Source organism: Amphibalanus amphitrite, unplaced genomic scaffold (genome assembly GCF_019059575.1).
Source record: "Amphibalanus amphitrite isolate SeventyFive unplaced genomic scaffold, NRLGWU_Aamphi_draft 000820F_arrow, whole genome shotgun sequence".
Taxonomy (NCBI): Eukaryota; Metazoa; Arthropoda; class Thecostraca; order Balanomorpha; family Balanidae; genus Amphibalanus; species Amphibalanus amphitrite.
Genome location: NW_024882314.1, coordinates 61,850 through 81,126, shown reverse-complemented (window position 1 = coordinate 81,126; position 19,277 = coordinate 61,850). Strand labels below are relative to the sequence as shown.

Here is a 19,277-nt window from a genome sequence, read left to right as displayed (position 1 = left end):
ACCCGATATTTTATGAGTGCTTAGTCACTGTCACTGCATTGCCGCTCTGCTCATGAAAACGAGACTTCTTTACTGAATTATCCAGTGAGTAATCAGTCTCAACAAATTCCTCCCACTCTCGATGCTTGTTGAACTGGTCCGAGGCTTAGAAACTTGGCTCCGGTGGCACAAACGCGAGTACCGGGAGTTCCTAAATAAACAGTCGAATTTAAAAGCTGTATATTATCAGCATGGAAGGCATGACAAAAACGAATCACTTTCTAACATACACAATAGTCGATGCCATTTCACGTGATACCATCTTCTTTTTGCTGTCTTTTCATTTGCGGCCACAGAGGACATGTTCCAGATGAGCCCCCTCTCGCTCCACACACAGCTCTGCGCGTCGCCGAGCGGACTCCACCGCAGCCCGGCAGATCTCCGGCCACACTCGGCGCACCGCGGACGACACGGCCCTCTTGAGGTCATCTGTAGTTCTGGGGTTGCTTTTGTAGACCTGTGACTTCAGGTGACCCCAGAGAAAGAAGTCAAGTGGGGTCAGATCCGAAGAGTGTGGGGACCAGGTCCGCACCTCTCTGCGGGAGATAACCCGCGCACCGAATCGGTTCCGCAGCCATTCTCGAGTCGCAACGGCCGTGTGCGCCGAGGCTCCGTCTTGTTGGAACCATTGATGGTCCATCAGCTGCCTGTCTCCACCCAGCCGCCTGTTCAGCGCAGTCCAGAACTTGGCTAGGACTTGCTGGTAGCGCAGAGCGTTGACGGTGACAGACTCCCCAGCGTCGTTCTCAAACCAGAAAGGTCCGATGATGCCACTGCTGCTCATTGCACACCAGGCTGTGCACTTCACACTGTGCAGAGGGGCTTCCGCGACCAAATCGGGTGGCTCCGTCGACCAGAATCGAAAATTCTGGGAGTTCACGCGGCCATCCATATGAAAATGGGCCTCGTCGTTGAACCAGATTCGGTGAAGGAACTCATTGTCCTGCTCGCAATTTCTCAAAAACCAGCCTCTGTAAAGAAGCCGTGACTGTTTGTCGACTTTCGACAGTGCTTGGTGAACGGAGACCTTATACGGGAACAGCTGAACGTCGTTTCTGGCCAAACGGTGAGCGGTGGTTTTGCTACAGCCCAGTTCCTGGCCCAGCCGTCTGAGCGACTTTTGTGGGCTCCTCTGGAGGGCTTCTCGTGCCCTTTGGGCGTTTAGAGGCGTCCTCTTGGTTCCTTTTCGGCCACATTTACCCTTTTTTACGTTCTCCACACTACCTCTTGCCAAAAACTTCTCAACTATACTTAAAATGACGGTTCTTGATGGCACTTGGGTCCTTTTTAAGTGTCGGCGTAGCTTACGTTGTGTTGCAACGATTGACTTTGTCTCAAAATAGAAATGTACTATTTTTGTTTTTATGTCTGTACTATACGGCTGCATGATAGAAAGTGATTGATTTTGGTATGAAATAAAATGGCATTGCACGTGCTATCATCACGTGCAATTTTATTGTTGTGATTTTGTTAGTGACGCCACTAGAGGCAAAAATAATTCGACTGTTTATTTAGGAACTCCCGGTATTACGTGATTCAGCTACTAATGTGACTTGAAACAGGATGAAACAGACGTATGTACATGCGATGGTTTTTTTGAATTTTGGTCCTGTTGCATATCCTCTGCGATCGAACTTGTTCAACGTTTTATGATTTGGTACCAAATTTGGGCATTTGGATGGGATTTCGTCCTAAGAATTGTTATATGTATTCTACATGTAGTTTCAAATAAAGTACATCGAACGGACCACAGTCTCTAAAGTAGATTCGATCGACATTCGGTCATAAAAAAGTGTTGTGACACAGTGCAAGATACACCTAATATACAAGGCAGATATATTACATATGTTTGTGTGGAATTACCAACAAAGCTGTTTCAACGCTAACCCACGACATCTGACGCCAATTTGGTCCCACCTGATGTGACCGTGGACAGACTCTGGTTGCCGCTATATGTTACGGTGCCGAGCACCATTAAGGCCAATCTAATTGAGCCGTTTCCCATGAGTTCGTTGTCCAGGCTATTGAGGACGACCGCAGCTTTATGCAGCAAAACAGAAGCAGCAGTGTGCACAATGACTTTAAACGATTAATTGTTTAGAAACAAAACATGTTCCCATATCTAAGGTAGCTATCATACATGCTCGTCCGGTTGGTTGATGCATTACCTATTTATGGAAAAATGTAAAACAAGACTTTGTGGCTTGTACGAGACAACTAAAGATCATTCCATGATAATGCGACGTAAAAATAGCGAAATACGTTTTTATGCGACGCCAAAATAGAGTTCGAGAACCTTAGCCTCAACAAAAAAAAAGCAAGTACGGATTGAGATAGCTTGGCCGAATATCAACGAAGTACCTGAGTTACCTTCTTATCGATTTCGTAGCGAAGACAAAGTGGACGGTGTTGCAAATCACATAGGCAAGATATCCATTTTGTCAATGGGGCACATACTTATGAGTATGACGCAATTATGAATCACGTTTGAGCCATTCACACCACAAAATGGGTAACGGCACATGACAATCACTCGTTATATCGACCATAAAAAGAGCTGAGTTTCCTATCACTATTTCTATCTCTGTTCTACCACACATGGACCACTTAGCGTTTAATTTGTCAAACAGGCTTCGTGAACCGATTGACGTTGCGAAAATACAACGGTGAAGTGGATCATTATCAGGTATAAAGACAGATGATAAATCTCATAATCATTTACATTTTAGGTCACTGGTTTATTCTCTAATACGCTGTATACTAAGAATGCACATTGTACGACCTTTTGACAAAAAGGTGCTTCCAAAAGAAGTGAAACATTTGTTGGCAATGGGGTGATGATATCTATTTTCAGCGTCCGATCAGAGGTTATTAGACATTAATCAGAGGTTATACAAATGACGACAGTTGATATTCCCTGCTTTCAAACGGCCTCCAGCACATGTGTCAGGGTGGTCGGTAAAGGCCACGGGTTAAATTGTGTTAGGGGTTCGTCGTGCGTGACTATCGCAAAAACTACGCATGGCTACGTACGACCAGTGCTGACAATGCCCAGTGCACGGTTCATGATCATTTCAGGGACACCTGCTAACATTATTCGCCCTTACTTCTTTGTCGTGAGAACACTTACGGCTACTCATTAATTGTTGGCGAATAGGTAGCACGACTTTACTTGCAAAGTTACGTTTATTCATTATATCAACACAACTGCATGAATTACTGTTGGCAAACGAAAATGACATTTAAGTCCCACCAAATGAGAGCCCGCGCTGGAAGCACTGTTACGCGTGATTTGTGTGCTTTGTTTGCTAGGCTCTTTCGATCTAAGTGAACCATTTCAGGACCGTGGGATGCGAAGGTTAGGGGAAATATTGGGCCGATTCGATCAGACTAGTGTGCCGCAGGGGCTGAGCCCACATTCTGAGGGAGGACAGCATAACCTGACGGGACAAGACAAGCCAACCGACCGCTAAAACTATGTTTTAGGGCCTTGGCTAAAACAACTGCCCTGGAAATGCACACTCTTTTCGTAGCTGTCCTCTCTCGGAGGTCTGGCGGAATTTTGGCTGACCGGCAGTCCTGAGCCTAGAACCGGAAGCATGATCGATCATGAACGATCATCGGTCAATAATTGAAAGGTTCGGGTGGATTGGTCAATAGAAAATGAACGGATGGGCTCCTGAAAGGAAAGTCTGGCCTGGTCTGCGAGGGGGCATCTGACGCCACCTGAAACAAATTGGTGAAGCATGATGACTGTGCTCGACGAGGTAAGCAACCAACATGTTCAATTGTCAATTAAAAAAGCCAATTAGGAGTTGTTTCAGAGTATGTTCGATCATAATTTCTCGGAGAGATGAATTCTCAGCTGAGGTGCTTACCTGCTGGGAAGACGTAACCAACATCTTAGGACTTTGATTATCACCGAAATCCAAGGCGTCGCTTCCGAGATACTTCCGATATACCGGAAGCAGGGACGGTTCCCTGGACGTTTCCTGCACACAAAGCAGATCGAGAGCGCCGTCTACCCGGCACCACCACCTCAACTACCACCCTCTGCAGCCCACCAAACTCCCGTATAGATGTCGCTGTCGGCGCGGCGGCGGCTCCCCGAGGCTACTGGTCCGGCCGGCCGGCCGGCTCGCCGGCCCGTACCAGTGCTGTTCTGGGCCCGGAGTTGGGAGAGCGGGGTCGCGGCGGTGCGGCTGGACCACATTCAGCGGCGACCGTGACAGGTAGGTCCGGCGCGGCCGGCTTGGTGCGCTCGCCGGCCGGCCTCCGGGGCGAGGCTGACCGCGTTCTGGCGGCGTTCACCAGCTGGGGCCTGGGGTACCGTCCGTGGGGGCGGTCACATACGTGGCGCTCGGCAGACGGGCTGGCCACGTGGTGCTGAAATGCATAGTTCATGGTGCGTTAGGGTGTGAATAGCTGCTCTTTATGCGGTGATTTGTGGGATTTTTGTTTACACCGGAATGTCTTATGGTACTTTTTATATTGGCGGCATTCATGGCAAGTTGAACTGCTCCTTTACTCCTTAAAGGAGTAGGTAATGATTACATAGTTAAATTTTGGGAACACTTTTTCATTATCAAACTTCTCACTCAGTTCATTAGTCATGATAACACTCCGAGCGCTCGTATCTGTTCAAGGCATTATCGCGCATAGCACATGCCTAAATACATACTGTGCGCTAATTTTACATTTAAGTGTAAAATACTGAACCGAGTATTGTGTGTCTATGAGCTCTGGTAAAACAATTCAGATATGCAATGCCAGTTTAAAAAAAAAAAATGAATTGCAGCCAGCGCTTTTGTCTAGTAAAACTGGCCTTGGCTTACAAAAATCAACCCTCAGCTAAATGGATCAAGCCAGTTAGTGATTCATTTCCTTCATTGTTTGATTGTGTGGCAGATCATTAACTTAGATATTTCGATAGCTCAACGTCAAAGTCGCTGTCGTGGTGCGAACATCGCGACGTTTTTCCCTCCTATCCGCGTAACCTTGCTACATTTTTTTGTCCAGCGTCGTCCGTAAAAGGTCAAATGGCCTCCACTCTCACTAATAAAGAGCGTGGCGCAGCAATCGACTACGACCGGTGTTAAATAATGGAGAGTACACGCGCCATATGAATAAGTAGCCAATGGGAAAATATTACGTACCTACCTTTTGACGCTTGCTTTGTTTTGATATATTGTAACAAATTTAAACTTACCTCGGGTAAGAATTTAACATGACGAGTTCAGATCATTTTGCTTTCTATGGTCCAATAAGTTTATTTATTTAACCAAGAACTGTTCGAAGCTATATAACAGTTATACGGATAGCGATATGCCCAGAATCGACCTTCCACAAACTCGGATTTTGCAGTATAGAAGCCCCAAAGCCTCTCGTTCTCGAAAAGAATGTGTCGAACGCTGATGACGCATTGTCAGTAGATTACAGGCGTGTGCCCTCTTTAAGTTCAATGTTTTTACGATAAAATGTTTTCTCACGAAGTGTAATTTGAGGATGAAACACAGCTCATTGGTATAGATTTGTATGTTCCTCTTGCCACTGTCGTAAATGATTTTCACGCTTTAAACCCACGAGAAACGACTTGCAAGGAGACAGAATTATCCCATTGCTGAGATTAACCCTTCCCGGCCGAAAGTTGCCGTGACGGACCTTTTTTACGATTTTTTGAGAAGGTCAAGCATTAGTGAAAGAGTTAAACCTCATCGGCCAAAAGGGGGTGGGTGCTGCCCCCATAGTTTTTTTTCCACGATAGTTCGGCACATGCTGTCGATAGAAAGCTGAAACGTGGAATACCTAACCTTTAATTAAAGCCAGATCTTGGGACACTAACTACATTTTCAGGCTAGGTCAGGTCACTGATCTATGACGTCGTAAATGAACCTCGGCGTCCGTAATCCGTCTAAAAAGCCGTAATGGTCCTAACTTCGCAACACCTTCAGTGCCAGACGAGCTTTCACAGGGAGGTGAAACTTGTAGGGCAGAAACATCCGAGGTGTCACAACTTGAATATCACGAATTTTTTTTTCGGAGGTTCACCTGAGGTCAGGTCGGTCACGTGACCTCACCATTACCTATAGGTAGTCAATGGGAAAGCATGGAAACTGTTATTTTGGCGCTGGCAATGGTCTAAAACTATATCTCAAGCGCGCATAATCGTGATTGGAAGCACTCATTGCAAGGTAAGGTGCTTCACTTTTGCATTTTTGACCTTGAGTGACGTTACCTATGACGTCACTAATGTAATTAGATTTGATCGTCAATAACTCCCGATCAAATTGAGCTAGTGAGTCCGAATTGCCACCAATGGACTCTGAAAGACCTGCCAAATCGAATGATATGCAATAGTACCTCCTTTGACCTGCTTCATGACTTGAGGGGCTCTGACATGACCTTGACCCTAGGTCAACACCTTAAGTTGACCTCACCTAAACAAAAATGATGCCATTCAACGCGCCTGTGCTAGCCAAACACGATGGTGCCAAAATCGCGGCTCTGCGACCATTTTTGGTGAAGCTAGTTACCAAAACAGACCACGTACCCTTGGGCACTTGACCTGACCTCAGAGGTCACTGGTTGACCTGAGACCTTAAAATCGGGTACAGTTCGCTGCGTCTCACAACGGCGCACACGTTCACAACGCTCTAGCTCAAGTAGGGGCGAAACAGTGTGTGTGTGTGTGTGGGGGGGTCGTACCAAACCCCCTCGGCCCCTCGTCTAGGTTTGAAGAAAACCATGAGAGTAGAAAACCAATAGGTTCGTTAAAAAATGACATAGCTGACCTTCGATTCAAGCCGGATCTTGTAATAGCAACAACATTTTCAGGTCAGGTCAGTGGCGCCGTAAGCCAAAGTGAACCCATGAAGGTAAAACCCATGGTAAAAATGTTCTCGTGATGGTTTCAGGATCAATAGAAATCTGATAATATGACATAAAATTGCTTTATCCATTTTCAAACGTTTCGACTTTATTCAAAGTCATCTTCAGTGTTAAGATAGACAAGTACACAATTACATGCTGACATAAATATACAAGCAGTCGATGCAGGGTATCAGTCGATGCACATCACACACTTCACAAAAACAAGACATAAAACAACATTCGTGTTGGTTCGGTCGTCTTCCTACAGAACGATACTTAGTTTAAACGCAGATGATCGGTCATTGATGGTCGGTTTCGCTTCAAATATGTGTAAAGATTCTAAAATTCGTAAATTGAAGTTTGAGCGTTTTTGATCTATGATTTTGAAATCATAGATCATAGTTAATCAAGCGAAACCGACCATCAATGACCGATCATCTGCGTTTAAACTAAGTATCGTTCTGAATATCGTAGAAGAATAACCTTATGCTCACTATCTTTAAACAAACCCAAAAATTAGCCTAAAATCAATGAATATATTTCGGAAACGTTCCTTCTTCAGTTCAAAAAGTTAACTATACAAGCCACAGAAATGTACAAATAATTGAACGTCACAAAAGCGCCGAATTCACTGATCCCACCTACGAATATTAGTCACATTCTCGTGCCATATAAGTAGAACGGCCTCTTTTAATCAACGCAAGACTAAAATAACAGGTATACATAAGGTAACGTAACCAAATACAACTGTATGAGATCACTTGTGACCCAACGAATAACTATGCTAGTCATCTTAGAAACACACAATATAATTACAACTAACATGCAAGGTGTTCTAACTAATGCAAGGTGCAAGGTGTTCTAACTAATTTGCCAAGGTGTAAGTATCGTTCTGTAGGAAGACGACCGAACCAACACGAATGCTGTTTTATGTCTTGTTTTTGTGAAGTGTGTGATGTGCATCGACTGATACCCTGCATCGACTGCTTGTATATTTATGTCAGCATGTAATTGTGTACTTGTCTATCTTAACACTGAAGATGACTTTGAATAAAGTCGAAACGTTTGAAAATGGATAAAGCAATTTTATGCCATGGTAAAAAATATCGGAAGCTTGCAAGTTGCAAAGCCTGATACCATTGATATTAGTTAATTTTCGCTGAGAGCTGAAACGTGCAGGACGTAGCAAGCTACCGAGTCTTCATTTCCCATGTCTTATGTTAATCAAGGTCACCTGAGGTCAGGTCGGTCACGTGACCTTGCAGTTATAAGTTAATGGGAGAGGATACACATGGAAGCTGGTCCTGCCACTAATAGGGTTAAAGGCGAAAAGACTTATGAAGTTCCTACGATTATATTTTTTTAATAACCGCTGCTACGATAAACAGACAGCAGTGCTTGGCGAGCGACCTAGTCACGCATAGTCCCGCGACATAGAGCATATCGATCGAATGCACTCCCTTTATTATTTTTTTTTCAAGCGAATAGAAGATTGATCCCATGCTTTGAACCACTATCTATGAGACAAACACCCATTAAATTGGTGGGCGAAACGGGAGTTAGCCTGATGCTGTGCGGAGTGAGCGTATAGTGAGCAAAACGCATAGAAAAATCAGTTACAAACGTAATGGCAACAGTTATTTTTTCATCATGTCCAAGGGGCGTTTGCCATTGGTAATCGCCTACCTACCATCTATTGATGTTGTCTTCATTATCAGGTAAAGGCATCAGCGGAAGTAATTTGCCTTTGTTGAGTGTGCCGTGTCATTTAAACATTGCAGATCTAGCTAGCACCTAAAGGCGCTTGCTTTTGCCCATGGTTTACCCAAAAAAAAGAAACTGAAGGTGCCGTTCGACTTATGAACATTATCGGTGTCCATCGGTGTCTCCTATGATACCGCGCACATAAGTAGTTCTTCCATGCAATTTGAGTAGGCCAGCCTTTTTCGTATTTGTATTTCAACCTGAAGCAGCTGCGGCCCTCTGGTCCGATAGCCCAAGCTTCTTGCCCGAGCCTTGTGAAGTCAAACGCACGATAGCACGGTAGTGCTCCTCGCCAATCGTCGGGAATTCCAGAGCCTGTGGCGGTCTACAAGTCCGCCCAGCCTGGAGACATCCAATCTGGACTGTCATTCACCATACCTGCAAGTCACTCGCTCCGTGGGTCCATGAGCGCAGCGACCGAGGCTTGGTTCAGTAGCGATCGGGTGAACCAGGCCGAACAGTATCACACAGGCATTGCTGGCATACAGCTCATGCCTGTCGTGACGTGAACGCGTGCGCTCAACGCGAGAGCGACCGGAAATTTTAATGTTGGCTGAATGCTTTGAATGTGACTTTTCCATCAATATTTCCATCGGAGTCTTTTCAGCAATGATTTGGGTGAACGAAACATTCAGTGCGTCGTCTTCCGCAACTCGCAGATAATCAGTTTTTTTTTTATACCGTGATGATCCACGAGAACCAGGAATTCCATCGATCGTGCGCATGCTGTATTCCTACAACCGTAGTATTGCAAGTTGCAATAAGACTTAAAGTGCATAATCTGTTTATTCTGCAGATAAGAATTACCGTACAGATGAAATAAACCGTGGTCATGCGCTCGGTTGTTTGAACACGAACAGGGGACAGCGTCCTTTCCCATAACAACACTCCTCGAATACATTCTTTCTAATGTCACTGCCCAGAATGTTTCCTCATCCTCCCAGATGTTTGTTTTATGCCATTTTAGTCCCTGGGTAACATCCTCACCCTGGCCATAGTCACAGCCTGGCGAACCGGTTCCGTCAGACGGCGGTCGTCTCCGCCATCGTTACCGGTTCGTCTGCGGAAGACGTCTCTCACGGGGATAAGTATGAGCCTGTCGTGCAGTTAGCCGAGATGAAAATGACGTAATGACTGGCTTTGAACTGGCTGGATGTGAGCGGATGTGAGCTCCATCCTATACCTAACAGTGGGTCGGCTAAGAAAACGGCACGCAAGAAAAATCCTTTTCATGACCTGCGAAAATAAGTTTTTGTTGCAGTTTTCTTCACGCAAGAAGCTCGCTTTTATACAAGTTACGTCAGATTTTTCGAACGTTTATCGTTGATATGATGCAGTTGCTTGGTTGCGGATGTGTGCAACTGCATTTAGCACGTCATTTGACACCAAAAAGTGTTCCGAAGTCCATAGGTCGCATGCGATCATACTTTGCAGAGTGTTTTCTGTGTTTGTGGTTTTGATATTGCAATTCTTATCAGCAATGATTAAAATCATAAATTGCAAAAGACATGTTTTTCTTTTATGTATTTCGATTGTTTTGAAAACAATTGCTGGTATGCAATAATGTGTAAAAATAATAAAAATGAGATATGACTTGAGTGTCATGATTAAAAAACTTTTCCTCAGGACTATATGTAATTAATGTTTATGTTTTTTTCGGAGTTGTTCAAGAGGATAAGTACATACAAATATTACATTTATTCAGATATTTCGGTACTCGTGGTACCTTCATCGGTGAAAAAAAGAGCGGATGAGCGGATTTTTTTTTCACCGATGAAGGTACCACAACGAGTACCGAAATATCTGAATAAATGTAATATTTGTATGTACTTATCCTCTTGAACAACTCCGAAAAAACATAAACATTAATTAAATAATAAAAATGCTTAGGACGTTCTTAGAAATTTATCTCCTAACTGGCATCTGTCAGATTGCCAAAACCGCAATGTCAGGTCAACGGCATCATCTATCTTCTTTTTATTTTTTTTATTTTATTTTTAAGTTTTACTTTATTTGAAGTCTGTCGATGTTTAAAGTTAAACGATGCGCTTTGATGGAACTGGCATATAAATGTATTATATTTTCTGGCTTCAGAGTCAGTGTGACAATCAAATCGTCCTTTTATTCTGTATGGCAACTCATCCTCTGATATTCAGTTCAAATGCCTTTTCGTAGCCTATTCATCGTATTTCATGCAAGGGCGGCGCCACCGTGGGGGCAGTGGGGGCAGGCTGCCCCCACTGGCAGGAGGCCGTGGGGGCAAGACTATGTTTTTGCCCCCACAAAATTTGGCTGATGTATGGGAACAGAAGACCCGTGCAACATTCATTATAGGTGGTTATAATAGTACAGTCGTGTACAGGTTGATGGTCCCCTACTCTTTATCCACCGGGTTCCTATGGCTCAGCATTGGCAGCAGCCGCCTGGTACCGGTAGGCTGTGCCGCATGACCCGAGAGTGAAGCGGCACAGTCTACCCACGCTGTTTGACATCGGCTCGGGTCGCCGGGTGGAGCGCTTTGTAGACCAGCTTGAGCTGTCGCGTCAGACCAGCGCGGGGGGAGGGGCTCGTCTCGGTGGTTGGCGTGGACTGGCGAGTGGTGTGGGGCGTGTTGGTGGACCATGGGGGCTGGGCGGGTGTGTGTGGTCACTTGCTGCATTGCACATTTTGCGTCGCTTGACAATTGCATTCCTGTTTTTGCTAAGCACAATGCACGGAAGACCCAGCGAATATAATTTACTTGTGCATTGTGCAAAACGTGATTTGGCACGGTATCGAGGCAACCGTAGGTCTTGTGTCACATATATGCATGATATTTAGGCAATACGCTTATGAAAATGGTAGATTGATCGGATTGGTCCCGGATGTCAGTTCGTATGCTAAATGTCGACATGTATTAAATGAACGAATGAATGAATCAATCAATCAATCGACAATCGACATGTAGATATAAAACCGTATAAATGGCTCGCAACCACTAAAATCAAACCAGATCCTAACTCGGAAAAGTAGACGGAGCCCCGATGAGGCTCGAACCGGGACTCCACGTTGAGAGTTTTGCCAATGGTCCTTCATCATTCCACCAAGCTAGAGCGACCGGCACCCGAAACCGCAAAAACATTCATTGACTTTGCTGCCGACCTCCCGCCCCCCCCCCCCCCCCCCCCCCCGCCCGCCCGGCCAGACTTTGCCCCGGCCATGGCCACCATCCGGTGTAGCTCAGCGTAGGAGTGCTAGACTGTCAAACTGACCGGTAGTGACTAGTGAGAGGCCCGGTTCGAGACGCTTCGCGTGCTGGATGTTTATTTCTGTGTCCGAGGCTATGCGATTAGTCCACTTTTCAGAAAGATTATTTGGTGACAGGTCTGTTTTCTTTCTTTGCTGCAATTCATGAGGAGACCGTATTGTCCTTCCGCACCCCACTTACCTGTCCTTCTGCACCCCACTTGGGAGATGGGTGTTTGAACACCCCTGGGTTTTGTGAATATTTCTAAAGCGAATTTTTGGAGGGTGGATTACGATCGGTTATATGCGACAAGTGACCACACACACCCAGCCCCAGGTCCGCTCACTCCCTCCCCACATCACCCCCGCCCCACACCACACTCCAGCCCGCCTCATCCACCGAGCCGAGCCAAATAGACAGGTCTGACCCTTACCCCCCCCCCCTCCCCCCAGCCGGTGTAACCCAGCGTCCGGTCAAATCGCTCTACCAGGCGACCCGAGCCGGTGTCATACAGTGTGGGTAGGCTGTGCCGCTTCACTCTCGGGTCATGCGGCACAGCCTACCGGTACCAGGCGGCTGCTGCCAATGCTGAGCCATAGGAACCCGGTGGATAAAGAGTAGGGGACCATCAACCTGTACACGACTGTACGCCTGTTTTTGACGGTCCTCGTATCAAGTGCGTCAGCAGAACGTTCGTTCTCGGACCGTCTGTCGCATATCTCCTACTCCCACTCATTCTCCTACTCATTTTCAATCACCAAAAGGCTGCCCTCGAGCTTGATCTCGAGGAGGTTGAGAAGCAGTTTATCAAAAGTCGGCCAGAGAAGAGATCACCCTCTTTTGGGAACCCTTAGACTGAGACTGAGCTCAGAGAGGTATGACAAAATGTGATAGATATGTATATCCCGGGTTATCTGGAATTGTATGTGGGTCGCCCTAATGGAGCTTATTCTCGTACCTTTATCGATCGTATGTGAGAGAATCGCACATATATACATACGCACTACGGGGAAAAGGAGAAATAGGTACTGACTATAGTTTTGAGGAACACACCATTTTACAGCTCAACGAACAACAAACGTTTTCACAGGTTTGTGTCTCGCAATCTAGTTTTATAGTTTTATTTCGGCCGGGCCCGGGGGTAATCCTTACCACCGCAGCCCGGGGTAGCCCTCCCCCCCCCCCCCTGTTTAACTCGGTTAATAAGGCAGCTGCGGAAACAAAAATGGTACCAAACGAAAAGTATATATGTGAAGATTTTAAAGCACCTAAACTTTTTGACCTAAGGTCAGTTTTCAAGGTCAGAATTCAAGGTCAAAGGCAAAAACCGGCATTTATGTAGTGGTCTCAAAGTACGTGTTCCAGAGGACGGCATGGTGCATAAAATCGGCTAAAAGGGGTGTTGAACAAAAGAAGAGAATCCGTGGATTCCGATGATGTGCATAACATTCAAATTCAAGGTCACGATCATGCTCAAAATTGACCACAAACTTTGCACTTTTTCTTATATCTTGTATACTAAATTGCGAGATGTTTTGATGTTTTCAAGCTTAGCGGACCCCTATTTGTGCTTTAGCTTACGATACAAGGCTGCTACAAGGTCGAAGTCACAAGAGCGTATCCTTGCTAGAGGCTATTTCACTATTCAAGTCAGGCATAATAGGTAATTAAGAGATGTTTTGCCATACTGATGCTCTAAATGAATGCTTACAGCAAAATGGATGCCAGAGGTACAGAATCGTGATCAGCGGCTACGAAATCATCACAAATGACCTTCCATGTGTAAAAAATCAACCAAATGTCATTCGAGGTCACATGAGGTCAACATAATACTTGACCTTTTCCAAACAATATATATGTCATTCGACGCGTCTCGAACAAGACTAATGCGAAGGTACCACTGCCGTAGCTCCAGGACCATTTTTGTTGAAGTTATTTGCGAAAAAAGAAACTAAAGCCCCAGCTCGGGGTCGTTGCCCTGACCTCCGACCTCAGGTCACCAAAGTCACTTAAGTTTTTTTTTCTAAGTCAAATGCTACACAACCGTGCTCGTAATTTGTCTTTATCTCTAAAACTCAATTTTTGGCAGCTGGTTGAAGTTCACGTCTGTGACGCCGAAGTTTGCCGTGCTGGAGTCTAGAAAAATCGGCCCTGAGACATTATCAAGGAGGATAGGTCCAATTTTTTTGCTTCAAAAGATGTCAAATTAATGGGGGATAAGGTACAGCAAGTTTCGTCTTGCTATCCCTAAGCGTTAGTGAGGTATCGCAAATATTCGCCAGGGGGAGGCGAAAAACGCCCCCCTTCCGGGCCCGCGAGGGTTAATGGTTAAACTCAATACGCCTATGCATGAAACCTGAAACCAAAATAATTTTGAATGACAACATCTAGGGACAAGGTGCTAATGGATTTTGCAGATCGGCGTTATCAGACAACAGTCGGGTCAGTCTCAAGCTTGCCCCCACTGGCGAAAATTCGTGGCGCCGCCACTGATTTCATGAATGTTCGTTTTTAGCATGCTAAAGGCACAGAATGATCAGCTTCAGGCAAGCAAACTGATCAGTAGCGCGTAAATGAGGGCTCAGATGATTCTGTCACGTCTCTAGTCACGATTGTCGCTCCCATCACGACTTCTGTCGGCTCGTGTCACGGCGCACAGGCTCTGTCGTGACCCGCCTGTCACGGATCCGGGGTCACGGGAGCGCCCCGCTGCGCCGCACGCGTCCCGTAATGGGATTAGGAGCGACATGTCATTACGGATGTGACCGAACCACGCCCGTGCGATGCCCCCTCCCCTGCCTCTCCCTCTCCTCCCCTCCCTTCCCCACCTGCGTCTCTGACCGTATGTTCGGGTGCCCATCAGGCAATGTGCTGGTGCCCGGCACGCAACTTACCAAGCAAGCATAAAACTATTGATATAACCACGCGTAGACAACCGTGAGACGATTTTTATCTGCCTGCAGGGGCGCGGGAACTACTTTCAGACTGGGGGGCACACCATGATAGAGATCAACCTAGGGTACCCCCAAATTTAGTTTTCTCGCCGGTTTTAGGCCACTTATTTTTCATCCCTTGGCTTTTTCAACAAAAAAGAAAACAATTGCAAAAAAAGTGCGGTATTCCGTCTTAAAGTTGTTGGGGCACCGCCCCCACGGCCCTAAAGTTAGGGGGGCAAGCTGCCCCCACTGCCCCCCCCCCCCGCGGTTCCCGCGCCCATGTCTGCCTGCAAAAAAATTACTTCCTGAAGTGACGATAATAATGGAAAAATTATGATGATAAAATTACGGATGAAAGGATGAAAAATAATGTAAAAATGTCGAATCGATTAAAATGTTTTATTTTGGGTGTGATAATCAATCAAAGCAAAAAAAAATATCGTCTACTGAGGAGCAATTAGTTCGAATAGCTGTGCGTTAGAGTAGGTAGGCACACTTTTAAGACGGGATACTATTTATTGACACGCAGTCTGTGGTGATGTAATTAACTCAACTGTATTCTTTATTGTCATTTCAGTAACAATAAGTTGGGTAACCGTTCCGACTATTCATTTTTCGTAATTGACGAAGTGTCTGCGTTCCTCACGGCATCTATAACCACGAAATCATGAAATCATAATTTTGCCTTATTTTTGTCCTGCATAATTATACCCCAGCACTCCTATTCCTTGCACATTTACCGTCACTGTAAACACTTGCTTACAACAATCGTTATTTTTTCCAGGTAATCTGACAGCACAGCCATGGGGAAAGGACAAGAGATGGAGGGATGCGGCCAGTGCGTAAAATACCTGCTGTTCTTCTCCAACTTCCTAATACTGGTAAGTTCTTTGGAAAATCAAGTGACTTATTTGCATATTTTAGTTGGTGATGGGTAGCTTATGAAATTGAAACTGTCCTTCGGGCTGAAATCGCATTGATTAGAATCTGAAATTAGAAGAGGGCATCAGTTTAAAAGGTCTCGCTTACCCTGTTTGACCCGTTTTCGTCGTTGCTCTTCGTTAAATTCGCTAGCATTGCTACGGTTGTACGAGGCTCCAGCAACGGAGGTTACAAACACTACATGCCTAATGCCCAGCTTGCATACCTAAATTGGATCTGTTTACGTTCACATGACAACTGAATTCTTAGTGAATGAAGGTCTAGTCCGCAGGTCGGTCTCGACACGGACCTTACCTGTGAACCAGGTACGGAAGCTTTAGTTCAGAGCGATCGACCTAGGTGGCAGCACCTGCACCCAACCACAGGCACACGGACGATGCGCCTGGTGTACCAGGCACCAGTGATTCCCATGGCTAAAACGTGAACCAAGTGAATAGATGTCAAACAGTCATCAACCATGCGATGTAATTATGTCATTAATGCAGTTATTCTGCACAGGCTGTTCACGAGTACTATAATAGTGAAAGCTCGACTTACCTTCATTTCACTCGGTCTACCTTCATAACTCTCCGCCTGTGCCATCTATGATGTTAGTGCACAAGAACTGGCTCGCCCCGTCTCTCCAAAATTCGTCTCTCCACCCCCTGGCACACCCCACTCTGCCATCACTCACTGCCCCTCTATCTCTTCGACAGGTGGGCGGTGTCGCAGTGCTCGCCATTGGAATATGGACGGTGGTTGACAAGACGGAGTTCGAACAGCTCCTGGGGACCGATCTGTACGCTTCGTCAGCCTACATCTTCGTGGCCACCGGCGTGGTGGTGACTCTTATATCGTTTCTCGGCTGCCTCGGGGCCATCAAGGAGGTCCGATGCATGCTCTTTACGGTAAGAAGAAATGATAACGGGGTGGAGGTGGAGAGGAGACATGCAAGGTCATGAGGCTAGATGGGTGGTGGTGGGGAGGATAAGAAAGGACAATTAGAAAGGTAAAGCAGCGAACGCGTGGAATGGGGACGAATGAAAAGTCTGAGGAGAAGTTAAAGAATTAAGTATGAAACGGTAGAGGTCGAACGAAGCATGTGGAGTGACTTGGGGAGCGCTTAGTAAGGATCGATCCACATATCCAAACCTTTATGTACACTATATCGTATACCGTATACAGAGGTATATTATCGTTAATTCAGACCGAGACTGACATTGACCGCTGTGTCCCGTTCCGATGTCCACGTTCTCAGTACTTCATCATCCTGCTAGTGCTGTTCGTGGTGCTGCTGGTGGGCGGCATCGTGAGCTACGTGTTCAGACATCGCGTCAAGGACACCATCATGGCGCAGATGATGGCCTCGCAAGACGAGTACGAGACCAACCAGGCGGCCAAGGATGCGTGGGACGCCGCTCAGTCACAGGTAACCTGGAGAGGAAAAGATTAAATGGTTTGATACCGACCAGGGCACTAAAGTATCGACATACAATGACAATGTCTTATAGCAAAATGAAAGACCAAAGACTGCGTGTTATTAAATATAAGAGGCTACTCAGCGTTCCAATGAGCTCTTTGGAGTGTGGAGGCCTTATTTATAAACCGTCATTAATTTTCTCTTCCACTCAGATGCTTCATTGTTTTTTATTTCATTTTTGTTTTATCTGTTTCATTGTGGCTCGTTCCTTCCTGAGATTCCGTGGCCAGTAACCAAGTCTTCGTCCCTCAGACAGTTACCCGTCTCTTTCTCTCCCCTCAAATGAATTGTCTCAGTGTGACCCGACCCCTAGCCCTCCCTCCGTTTACTTGACTCGTCCCCCGTCCCTTCCTCAGATGGAGTGCTGCGGTGTAACCGGGCCTGCCAGTTGGACGGGCCATGTCAGCCCCCTGCCCGACTCGTGCTGCCCGGGACCGGTGGAACCCGGATCGTGCACGCTAGATGACTCTTACCAGGCCGGCTGTAAGCAGCGTGTACAGGAGTTTGTGATGGAACACGCCGCTGTACTGGGAGGAGTCGGAGTCGGCATCGCCTTCGTATTGTTCCTGGGTATGGTGCTCTCCATGGCACTCTTCAAGATGATCGTATGAAGAGAGTGAGGAAAGATGTGAAAGAAGAGTGAGGGATGAGTGGAGACGAAGTGAGTGTGAGTGAGAATTGATTGACGTATGTTGTGAGAGATATGGTTGCTAGGAAGGTATGCATAAGTCAGGGATTCGAAGTCATCATGTTGGTTGAAACCGGAGGGCTGGGGGTAATCCTACTGACTAATTCTGCAAGGTCTGATGGATCGCAAATCTGGATGTCCGCGTTTGGGAATTTTGGGAACTTTGGGAATTGTATCACTTCAGTCAGGGTGTGAAAGATATCCCAGGCGCTGTCGACCTGCAGACGGTAATATGAAAAGACGCCCATAAAGCGCCGCCTGGAGCTCAGTTTGTTACAAGTGGATCACGGCCCGAATTTCCAGCAGTTGGTGACAGCGCGGGGTTTCCAGGATCTCGGGGATGAATGAAAGGTACACTACATTAACCTGGCGATAATGTCACTCTCATTAGAGAATTTATCTCAACGATATTGTAAGATAATAAGACAAGTATGTCTGCTTGATGTGCTTGCTCCTTTGAAGTCTGCGACCGTCTATTTAAACAAAAGTACCGGGATTAAGTATACAATTCGAACTATAATGTTAGATTTTCCATCTCCGGGCACGTTGATTAAAAGTTTTGTTTGGCCTATTACTGCCTAGTGCCTAATGATCGTTTTCAAGGCATATGCCTAACATTTTCAGTCATGTTGTGCCATGCTGAATGGGAGTTGACGTATCTGCCCTTGAACTCAAGCACTGATATCCCAATTTTGTCTCTTATTAGGTGGCTAATTGCTCGTAGATATATTTATAATAGGTCTCCTGCCTTATGATCAATAGTTAGATGTTGGCATATTGCCTTCAACCTGTGCTAGAAGTGAGTTGAAAGCATGTGTACCTATTGGTTATCATTCATATCGAATCGATCACATCAACACATATCTCTGGTGCAGTTTTCTGTGTGGTGTTTCGTCTGAGTAATGTTAATAAATTTATCTCTTATTATCTCATAGTTGCTGCGAATGCCGTGCTACCACACGGGGCAGGTAGGTGCTCAGCGGTTGTGCTTGACCGTGCCAAAGTGCTGCCTGAGTTCATCGAGCAAGAATCTCTCAGAACTTTTCTCCTCCCCTGAATAAATCTGAATGAAAGAAATCTGAGAACGAAATTTACATGAGTACCTACTGAGGATGCTGGAGAGCAAATTTTGGATGTCAGGTCGTTATCGTAGTGTGCAGTGCAGTACATACCTCTCAGTCTCAGATCTCCGCGTCATCTATCAAAGGCAGTGGTGCTGCCATCTTCTCTTGCCCATGATATTAGGGCTCGAGCGATGTGTTTGCGATACTCGTGTGCTTGGTCTTTGCAGCCCACTCATCACACTTTCCAATAAATATAATATACTTTTTGATAACTAGAAATGGACATGCT

The 19,277-nt window shown here is 45.9% G+C and overlaps 2 protein-coding genes across 2 annotated transcripts in view; one reads left to right on the top strand and one right to left on the bottom strand.

The window, feature by feature from the left end:
* The window catches only part of LOC122366619 (mucin-5AC-like), a 42,612-nt gene extending 38,274 nt beyond the window's left edge, over positions 1 to 4,338 (bottom strand). The window contains exon 1 of the mRNA XM_043339076.1: positions 3,918 to 4,338. The gene's annotated coding sequence lies outside the window, so the exon portion shown is untranslated. The remainder of the gene's footprint in view (positions 1 to 3,917) is intronic.
* On the top strand, positions 4,180 to 18,851 carry LOC122366621 (CD151 antigen-like). The gene is made up of 5 exons (XM_043339080.1): positions 4,180 to 4,271; positions 15,620 to 15,716; positions 16,473 to 16,664; positions 17,015 to 17,185; positions 17,593 to 18,851. The coding sequence occupies exons 2-5, from the start codon at positions 15,639 to 15,641 to the stop codon at positions 17,845 to 17,847; spliced, it is 696 nt and encodes a 231-aa protein (XP_043195015.1). The 5' UTR covers positions 4,180 to 4,271; positions 15,620 to 15,638; the 3' UTR covers positions 17,848 to 18,851.
* The last annotated feature ends 426 nt before the right edge of the window (positions 18,852 to 19,277 follow it).